At 43.6% G+C, this 9908-nt stretch overlaps 1 protein-coding gene across 1 annotated transcript in view; it reads left to right on the top strand.

Annotated features, from left to right (window-relative positions):
• LOC309393774 (vomeronasal type-2 receptor 26-like) overlaps positions 1 to 8951 on the top strand; it is a gene marked incomplete at both ends in the record, with an annotated part of 9583 nt that extends 632 nt beyond the window's left edge. Inside the window, 7 exons of the mRNA XM_081956270.1 lie at positions 1852 to 2143; positions 3158 to 3222; positions 3280 to 3937; positions 5586 to 5795; positions 6695 to 6821; positions 7490 to 7863; positions 8847 to 8951. Of these exons, the coding sequence (XP_081812396.1) occupies positions 1852 to 2143; positions 3158 to 3222; positions 3280 to 3937; positions 5586 to 5795; positions 6695 to 6821; positions 7490 to 7863; positions 8847 to 8951 (1831 nt within the window). The remainder of the gene's footprint in view (positions 1 to 1851; positions 2144 to 3157; positions 3223 to 3279; positions 3938 to 5585; positions 5796 to 6694; positions 6822 to 7489; positions 7864 to 8846) is intronic.
• Positions 8952 to 9908: the final 957 nt, after the last annotated feature.

Here is a 9908-nt window from a genome sequence, read left to right as displayed (position 1 = left end):
GGACCTTGGAGGTCTTCTAGTCCAACCCTACATCACTTCAGGCAAATGGATATCCAAAATCTTCTTTAAAACTTCCAGTATTGGAGCATTTACAACTCCAGGAGGCAAGTTGTTCCACGGATTAATTGTTGTCACTGTCAGGAAATTCCTCCTCAGTTCTAAGTTGCTTCTCTTCTTGATAAGTTTCCACCCATTGCTTCTTGTCCTGCCCTCAGATGCTTTGGAGAATAGCTTGACTCCCTCTTCTTTGGGGCAACCCCTGAGATATTGGAAGACTGCTATTATGTCTCCCCTGGACCTTCTTTTCATTAAAGTAGACAATTCTCAATTCCTGCAACCATTCTTCATTTGTTTTAGCCTCCAGTCCCCTAATCCTCTTTGTTCCTCTTCTCTGCACTCTTTCTAGGGTCTCCAAGAATTGTATTTGCACAATACCAGAAAAACAAGGAAAAACCTACAGAAGAAGAGATAATTAAAAAAATATTAGACTCTGCAGAAATGGACAGACTAACACTGAAGATAAAAACTCTACTCTTCATTTCCAATGCCCTTTTCCACAGAAATAAGATCCAGCTGGAAATCAGGTTGCTTGTAATATAAACCCTACCCCCAAAATAAGCCCCAGTTAAAAGCATCAGCCAGACGGACGCTTTTAGTATAATGTTTCCCCAAAAATGAGACCTAACTGGAAAGTAAGCCCTAATGCACCTTTTGGAGCAAAAATTAATATAAGACCCGGTCTTATTTTCCGAGAAACATGCTATTCATGTGGTGAACAAGAATTTCCAGCTTCTACACAATCTCACACTTGGTTACAATCTCACACTTGGCTACTTCTACATTACAGGGCCTGGCTTAATTTCTTGAATGATTTTTCATTTCCATGGCTCGCCTGTTTTTTGTCTGTTATGGATTATGATTTTATGGAAGAGACACCAATCCAAAGATGAGGTTGGGGGAAAAAAATAAAAGCCTGAAAGAACGATTTTCCTCTCCCCGTCTTCAATCCGTGGCTCATTATTTGAATTCCGACTTTGGCTTAAAGTAGTGGTTGAAACAGTTGCCTCACACCCAGCCCAGTTCCATATTTGTAAAACTGGCATTTTGTTCTGGATCAATAATGCGTAAGACTCCACAAGGCTTGGGGAGACAAATATATCAGTCGACACTAACAGAATAGAATAGAACAACAGAGTTGGAAGGGACCTTGGAGGTCTTCTAGTCTAACCCCCTGCTTAGGCAGGAAACCCTGGAGCATTCACAACTTCTGGAGGCAAGTTGTTCCACTGGTTAATTCTTCTCACTGTCTGGAAGTTTCTCCTTAGTTCCAGGTTGCTTCTCTCCTTGATTAGTTGCTACCCGTAGCTTCTTCTCTTGCCTTCAGGTGCTTTGGGGAATAGCTTGGCTCCCTCTTCTTTGGGGCAGCCTCTGATATATTGGAAGACTGCTATCATGTCTCCCCTGGTCCTTCTTTTCATTCAACTAGACAATTCTCAATTCCTGCAACTATTCTTCATTTGTTTTAGTCTCCGGTCCCCTAATCCTCTTTGTTGCTCTTCTCTGCACTCTTTCTGGTCTCCACATCTTTTCTACATCGTGGGGACCAAAACTGGATGCAAATATTCCAAGTGTGGCCTTCCCAAGGCCTTATAAAGTGGTATTAGCCCTTCACGTGATCTTGATTCTATCCCTCTGTTGATGCAGCCTAGAACTGCGTTGGCTTTTTTGGCAGCTGCTGCCCACGGCTGGCTCCTATTTAAATAGTTGTTCACAAAGAGAATTAAAAATGTTTTCATGTAAGTGTTTGATTTGACTGCTGCTGCTAATGGCATGAACATTTTTCCCCTACAGTAAGCATTCTTTTACTGTTTTGAAAACCTTACTCTTCATTTCCAATATTCATGTGGTGAACAAGAACTCCCAGCTCCTGCACAACCTCACGCTTGGCTACAAGGTCCATGACAACTATCTGAGCCTTTTCTACACTTCCGAAGCCTTGCTGGACATGCTTTCCACTGGGGAAGCCAATGTCCCCAACTACAGCTGTGGAAGGAAGGAAAACCTCCTAGCTCTTCTGGATGCAGCTCGAAAGGACACTGCCCTCCAGATGTCAACAGTAGCAGGATGCTACAAAATCCCCCAGGTTGGTGTGTGTTTTTCTCTCTCTGGAAAAATGAGCAGTGGACGGTGGAATTGATGGGATTCAAGAGCTGATTTTCACTATGTTAAACAACAGGCCAACAACTCTGTTCTAGCTTATTATGTTCCTGTTCGAATTCATCACATAAGTCCTGAGGAACAATAAAGTCCCTGGAGAGGACTTTCGACTAGCTAATCATCTATTTTTTTTAAAAAAAATACCCCTAGTTGTGAGACCCACCAATGGCATGTTCATTTTCATGTAGAAATAACACAGCTGGCATATCCAGTTGGCTTCCAGTTGGCAATTGTAATAGTCCTAGATTTACTAACCCAGTTGAGTCCAAGGTTTCTGTCACTGAGTGAGACATTGGTTAAGTGATTTTTTACAAGAGAAGAGAAGAGAATGCAGACAAGAAAATACAGAAGAGAAGAGAATGCAGACGAGAAGAGAATGCAGAAGAGAAGAGAAGAGAATGCAGGATGCCGAAGAGAATGCAGAAGAAAAGAGAATGCAGAAGAGAAGAGAATGCAGAAGAGAAGAGAATGAAGAAGAGAAGAGAACAGAGAAGAAGTTGGAAGTACCTTGGAGGTCTTCTAGTCCAACCCCCTGCTCAAGCAGGAGACCTTATACCACTTCAGACAAACAGTTGTCCAATCTCTTCTTTAAAACCTCCAATGATGGAGCCCCCCACAACTTCTGGAGGCAAATTGTTCCACTGGTTGATTGTTAGGAAGTTTCTCCTTAATTCCAAGTTGCTTCTCTCCTTGATGAGTTTCATTGCTTCTTGTTCTGCCCTCGGGTGCCTTGGAGAATAGCTTGACTCCCTCTTCTTTGGGGCAGCCCCTCAAATATTGGAAGACCGCTGTCAGCATGTTTTTTTTTTGCTTCTTGTATTCCAATTTTACATACCGTCTTGTTAATATTTCATCGGAACCAAGTTGGATTTGTCCATATCTCATATTTTGACCATAGAGCATTATAACACCACATTCTTCTCTGCTTTTTGTTTTTTAGATCAGTACAGAAAGCTCTTCAGAGGTCCTGAGTGATAAAACTCAATCCCCCTTTTTCCACTCGACGTACCCCAAAGAAGGGTTCCAGTACCCAGCAATTGTCCAGCTGCTCCTCCATTTCAGATGGACTTTGATTGGTCTCTTCGCTTCAGACACGGAGAAGGGAGAGAACTTCATGAGGACTTTCCTTCCTATGCTTGTCAAGAGTGGGATTTGCGTGGTTATATCCCGATGGATCGCAGTGACTGGAAACCTAGCTCCCCTCAGGGATGCCCTCTCCAAGTGGAGACAAGTCAATGTCTTCGTTCAGTTCCTAGAACGCGATTCCATCTGGGACAGATTCCTTCCTTTCCATTTAGCCTTCCTGCGTTTGCCAGGACCCGTCGAAGGGAAAATCTGGCTCCTCACCAATTTCGTGCAGTATAATATGAGAAAGAGCAGGCTGTTCAAATACATCCACAGCATTTGGAAATTTGCCTATTGCAAGGAAGGAACGCCCAGGGACGATGCCTTCAAGCCTTATTTCTTTGTGGAGAAGAAGTTTCAAGAACATTATTTTCGTTGTGTCCTTTCGAAGTATGGATTGTCTGTCAGGGTCCGGAGAAGGTGCACTCAGATCGCACCACTGGAGATCCAAAAGAAAGCCAACAGGATCCGGTTAACAAATTTCCACACAGCCTACAGTATGTTTGAGGCTCTGGCCCATGCTATGAATGACGCTTATTCCTCCCGTTCCAGGAGGAGAAGGAAGAGGGATGGAGAGAGGCTGCAGCCGTGGCAGGTATGGGGAGGGGGATCCCAATATGGGTCCATTAATCATGGTTTCTTTGGAGAAGGGATCCAGAGGAGAAGGAGGGGAACCTTCTCAATCTACGTATGCTACAGAAGTCCAAGAAGTGTGGCCAATCTATTCACTCAGGGGATACGAAGAGATTGGAGAGTCCCTTATCTGAAAGAGGATAGGTTCACCTGCTTGAGTAGGGGGCTGGATTAGAAAACCTCCAAGGTCCCTTCCAGCTCTATTCCCTATTCTACTCTATTCTATATCCTATAGTCAGTGTAGTCTAATCTATGTTCTGTTCTGTTCTGTTCTATTCTATTCTATTCTATTCTATTCTATTCTATTTTCAACTCTACTCTACTCTATTCTATATCCGTCTAGTCTAGTCTAGTCTATATTCTGTTCTGTTCTGTTGTTCTATTCTATTCTATTTTCTATTCTATTCTACTCTATTCTATATCCTAGAATGGTCACATTATTAGACTTATTTTTAAAGACTCCATTATTATTGTTCTAGACAGCTTAACAAAATGAAGAAGCTTTTTAAAAATAAATGCTTGATCTGAAGAGGCCCAGCGCTATTGTATCTCCTTTGAAATAGCAGAGAATAACTAGACTTCCAGAAAGCCACCTCAATTTTAACAGCATCTGTGCAAGTATAGTCTGAAGTGTAACACCACAAACGGCGTATATCTTCTGTACTGTTTGCTGTGTGTTGCAAGGAGGCAAATTGCTGAGAGGCAGAGGCAGATTTCCCCCCCTTGTTTTCCTCCCCAAAATCTAGGTGCTTCTTGTACTTCGGAGCATCTTATTCATACAAAATCTCCTCTCTTGTCACTGACTCGATATTACCTTGTTTGACAGTCCAACTGAGAGATATATGTGTTCTATACACATCCCGTTGATGCCACGAAAATCCACACATAGACGTAACCCTCCGTCCTTTTTCTCCCTGAACAGTACAGGGGATCTAGCTGGTGTATGAAGCCGCTAGCCAGATTTTTCTCGATGCATTTGTGCATTTCCTCTAATTCCTTAGGTGTCATCGAATACATTTTGGATTTTGGGAGTTTAGCCCCGGGTAGGATCTCAATAGCGCAGTCAGTGGAACGATGTGGCGGAAGTATATCTGAGAGATTTTGTAAGTTAGGGAAGCTGCTCCCATGAACTGCTCCTTGTTGTCTTTTCTCAAGCTCACTTTCATTTTGCAGTCAAGTATGATTTTGAGATCGTACTTAAATATTTCATTTGTTTACAAATAACTCAAGGTGGCAAACGTATCCAGCTTCCTTGCTTCAGTCAATTTTTTATTACAGTCACAGACCAATGTTGTCACTCGCAAGGACTTTAATAATATATTTTTTTGTTCTTCAGTTTATCACCTGATTTGCAAGGTTATCAATAATGGACAAACCACATCTATTTATTTTCTCAATACAGAGAGTATTTTACCAGTATAGGAGTGATGATATTTTCTTTCTAAAAAAATACCTTTTTCGCTCACTTGTGAAGATAGTGGCAACGCCTGTTCTTTCTCCTAAATATTAAGCCTATGTGCAAGTTAGAGAGCCATAGAAGAAAAGACGCAAATATAGGGAGAAATAACCCTGTTTTGTGTTTTTCAAATTCCCTGATGTTTCCATACTAGTTTCATCCCTCACTGGAGAAGAACGCCTTTTTCAATATTTCTGACCTAGAACTGTATTTCGACCAAAATGGAGAGTTAGCAGTAGATTTGGCTGTAACAAGCCATTTAATTGTTGACAACAAGTTGGAGAAAGATATTGTGGGAACGTTTGAAAGACACAGACTCTTTATCTACCCAGACTATATTTCACATCTACAGTTTCTCAACAAGGTAGGAGAAAGTTTGGGGGTCTTCTTGCCTCTGTTTTCCAAAGGGCTCAGCCTGGTCCTCAAGCGGGATGACCATCGCTGGGAATTGAACCCGGGGAACAGAAATTGGATTGTTTTGTTAAGACTGCTTGGGAGGCCTTATGAGGAGGGGAGGGGTGTGTGTTTATAAGGGTGTGAGGAGGAACTCAATTGTCACTCAAGAAGACCCCCAAGGTCCCTTCCAGCTTCTACTCTACTCTACTCTACTCCACTCCACTCCACTCCACTCTACTCTACTCTACTCTACTCTACTCTACTCCACTCTACTCTAGTTTCTATTTAATATTTTCTATTCTATTCTATTCTGTCTTCTCTGCTCTTCTGTTTTAGTTTCTCCTCTCTTCTACTGTTCTGTTCTATTTTCTCGTCTTCCTTCTCTTCTATTTTCTCTTCCATTTTCTGTTTAATATTTTCTATTCTATTCTTTCTTCTTTCTCTTCTCTTCTATCTTCTCTTCTGTTCTATTTTCTCTTCTCTTCTCTTCTACTGTACTATTCTCTTCTATTTTCTCTTCTCTTTCTTTCTATTTTCTCTTCTCTTCTGTTCTATTTTCGCTTCTCTTCTGTATTTCATTCTGCATTCCCATTCTGTTCTGTTCTACTCTACTCTATTCTTAAATCTCAGTTCCATCCCTCCAGATTTTATGAAGTAGAAAAATCCTCTATTGCAACGTTGGATGCCCAAAGCAAAAAGGGAGGAACTAAATGAAGACTCTGCCTGTAGCTATATCTCCTACAAGTCCGAAATTTCATACTTACCCAAGTGAAGGCCGGAGAGGCTAATGTTCAATGCTGACCTCCATTTTCCATGGATGGTGACTCCTAACCCATTTTCTTTGGTGTTCCTGGTTTTCCTGCTTAGTCCCTGCCTCAGTCCAAATGTGTGGAAAGTTGTCATCCTGGATTTGTCAAGAGGGCTCGAGAAGGAGAGCCAGTTTGCTGCTACGACTGCGTTCCTTGTCCGGAGGGGACCTTCTCCACTCAGGAAGGTGGGTGACACTGGAAGAAAATGGGAGGCTTTGTGGACATGGATCCACCCAAAACATTTTCATGAAAGTTAAAAGACAGTTTCAAGCTAACCTGTTTGTTTATTTTCGACCTGCACAATTTCTTATTTGAAGGGAATTAAAGGGAAAAGACCTTGAAGGAGACGCTGAGAAGGAGATGGGGAGGAAAATATGGCATAGTGGGCAAGCTTTACTAATAGTAGAGAAAACATCTCTACTGCTTTTTCGTTTGGATCTGTCCTGCTAAGTTTTTCTTCCTGGAAACATCCAACTTGATGAATTGTCTTAGGTCCACCTGATGAAACAGTTACTGCAAATGGTTCTGCCTGGGCCTCCTCTTGAGGTGTTGCTGGTCCACAGTGAGATGGTGTGTGGATTGTGATGGGTACACACCATTGCATCCATATCACCTTCTCTTCTTTAATGGCCAGATGCCTTTCCTGTCATCAATGCGGATTTTAGTGCAGCAGATATATTCTCATCGTGCCCAGAGAGAGAAATGCAGTATCTGCCTCTACCTAGGATCAAACACACGGCCTTCTGATTGTGAGCTCCACCTCAAGGCCATCATGCCACTCTTTATTAGCCATATAATTTTATATATTTAAAAGGCAGAATGTTCAATAAATTGTCTTCTTTGCTTTTCTCAGATATGGAAAAATGCACCAAGTGTCCTGATGATAAATACCCAAATGAGGAGAGAGTCAAATGTATCTCCAAAGTTATAACTTTCCTGTCTTTTGAAGAACTTCTGGCCATCATCCTGGTCTCTTTTGCCTTATTCTTGTTCCTAACCACAGCCAATGTTCTAATCCTCTTCATTAAATACCGAGAAACTCCCATTGTCAAAGCCAACAACCGGGACCTCTCCTACATCCTCCTGGTCTCCCTCCTGCTTTGTTTCTTGTCTTCTTCTCTCTTCATTGGTCAACCAAGGAAAGCCACCTGCCTTCTCCGACAGACGGTTTTCAGCCTCGTCTTCTCCTTGGCCCTTTCTTCTCTCTTGGCCAAAACCATCACGGTGGTGCTGGCTTTCCTGGCCACAAAACCAGGAAACCGAGCGAAGAGATATTTGAGGAAGAGCTTGGCCAACTCCATCATCCTGTCTTGTTCTGCTGTCCAACTTGTCATCTGCTCCATCTGGCTGGGAGTTTCTCCCCCCTTCCCTGACTCTGACCTCCACTCCCAGCCTGGAGAGATTGTCTTGCAATGCAACGAAGGGGCCGTTGTCATGTTCTACATCACCCTCAGCTACATGGGCTTCCTGGCTGCCATCTGCTTCACGGTGGCTTTCCTGGCCAGGAATCTGCCTGGGGCCTTCAACGAAGCCAAGCTGATCACCTTCAGCATGCTGGTCTTCTGCAGTGTCTGGGTGACTTTTGTGCCCACCTACCTGAGCACCAAAGGGAAATACATGGTGGCTGTGCAGGTCTTCTCCATCCTGGCCTCCAGCGCTGGTCTGCTGGTCTGCATCTTCATCCCCAAGTGCTACATTATCCTTCTGAGGCCAGACCTGAACACAAAGGAATATCTTACAGCGAGAAGAAATGTGGAAACGTGAGGCAGAGGAAATTCCAACGTTTAACATGTTCCAACAATTTAGAAAACAGTCTAAGTGGTTCTCCGTGCTGGAGTCAGCAAACTATTTTTCCTGAAATAAATAAAGGGGGTGTGGAAAATTGTGAGGAAATGGACACGTGGAAGGAAGGAATGGGGCAACCCAGATGCCCTCATTTCTCCGTCGATTTTATTCCAACTGCAACGGATACATTTCATTTTATTCAGACAAGGCTAATTTCTTGAGAAGAGTGACAGTAGTTAGGAGGGGAAGTCACTTTAGACTCGCTAAATATGATTATTCAAGCGTTTATTAAACATGCTTATTCATGTAGCGGTGTCATTCTATCCTAATTCTTGGAATGCAGAAATATTGCATCAACTTCTGTTGTGGGGCGTGCTTATATATTAAATTTCAAAGTAAAGTAAATTTTGGCTCTAATTCATCAGGCAGCCAGAGGTCGGCTACGGCCAGTTCAAACTGGTTTGGATGAACTGGTAGTTGTGATCTACGCCGCCCCGGCCCCCGCCCAAGCACTATGCTATCCTACTTAGCCTTGTTGTTGATGCTGCACGCATGTGGTGGGATTCAAAATTTTTTACTACTGGTTCTGTGGGCGTGGCTTGGTGGGTATGGCAGGGGAAGGATACGGCAAAATCTTCATTCCCTCTCCACTCCAAGGGAAGGATACTGTAAAATCCCCATTCCCACCACACTCCAGGGGAAGTATACTGTAAAATCCCCATTTCCTCCCCACTCCAGGGGAAGGATACTGCAAAATCCCCATTCCCTCCCACTCCAGGGGAAGTATACTGTAAAATCCCCATTCCCTCCCCACTCCCGGGAAAAGATACTGTAAAATCTCAATTTTCTCCCTACTCCAGAGAAAGGACACTGTAAAATTCCCATTCCCATCACACTCCAGGTGAAGGATACTGCAAAATCCCCATACCCTCCCCACTCCAGGGAAAAGATACTGTAAAATCCCCATTTCCTCCCCACTCCAGGGGAAGGATACTGCAAAATCCCCATTCCCTCCCCACTCCAGGGGAAGGATACTGTAAAATCCCCATTTCCTCCCCACTCCAGGGCAAGGATGTAGCAAAATCCCCATTCCCTCCCCACTCCAGGGGAAGGATACTGTAAAATCCCCATTCCCTCCCACTCCAGGGGAAGGATACTGCAAAATCCCCATTCCCTCCCCACTCCAGGGGAAGGATACTGTAAAATCCCCATTTCCTCCCCACTCCAGGGCAAGGATGTAGCAAAATCCCCATTCCCTCCCCATTCCAGGGGAAGGATACTGCAAAATCCCCACTTCCTCCCAATTAGCTGGGACTCAGGAGGCAGAGAATAGATGGGGCGGGGCCAGCCAGAGGTGGTATTTGCCGGTTCTCCGAACTACTCAAAATTTCCGCTACCAGTTCTCCGGAACTGGTCAGAACCTGCTGAATACTGAGTGAAGCACATGTGCAAAAGGCCTGCACATGTGTGAAAGCCATGTGTGAGAG

This window comes from Natrix helvetica, assembly GCF_964273705.1.
Source record: "Natrix helvetica genome assembly, chromosome: 5".
NCBI lineage: Eukaryota > Metazoa > Chordata > Lepidosauria > Squamata > Natricidae > Natrix > Natrix helvetica.
Note: the sequence above shows the minus strand (reverse complement) of the source record. Positions and strands in the feature narration are given on the sequence as shown.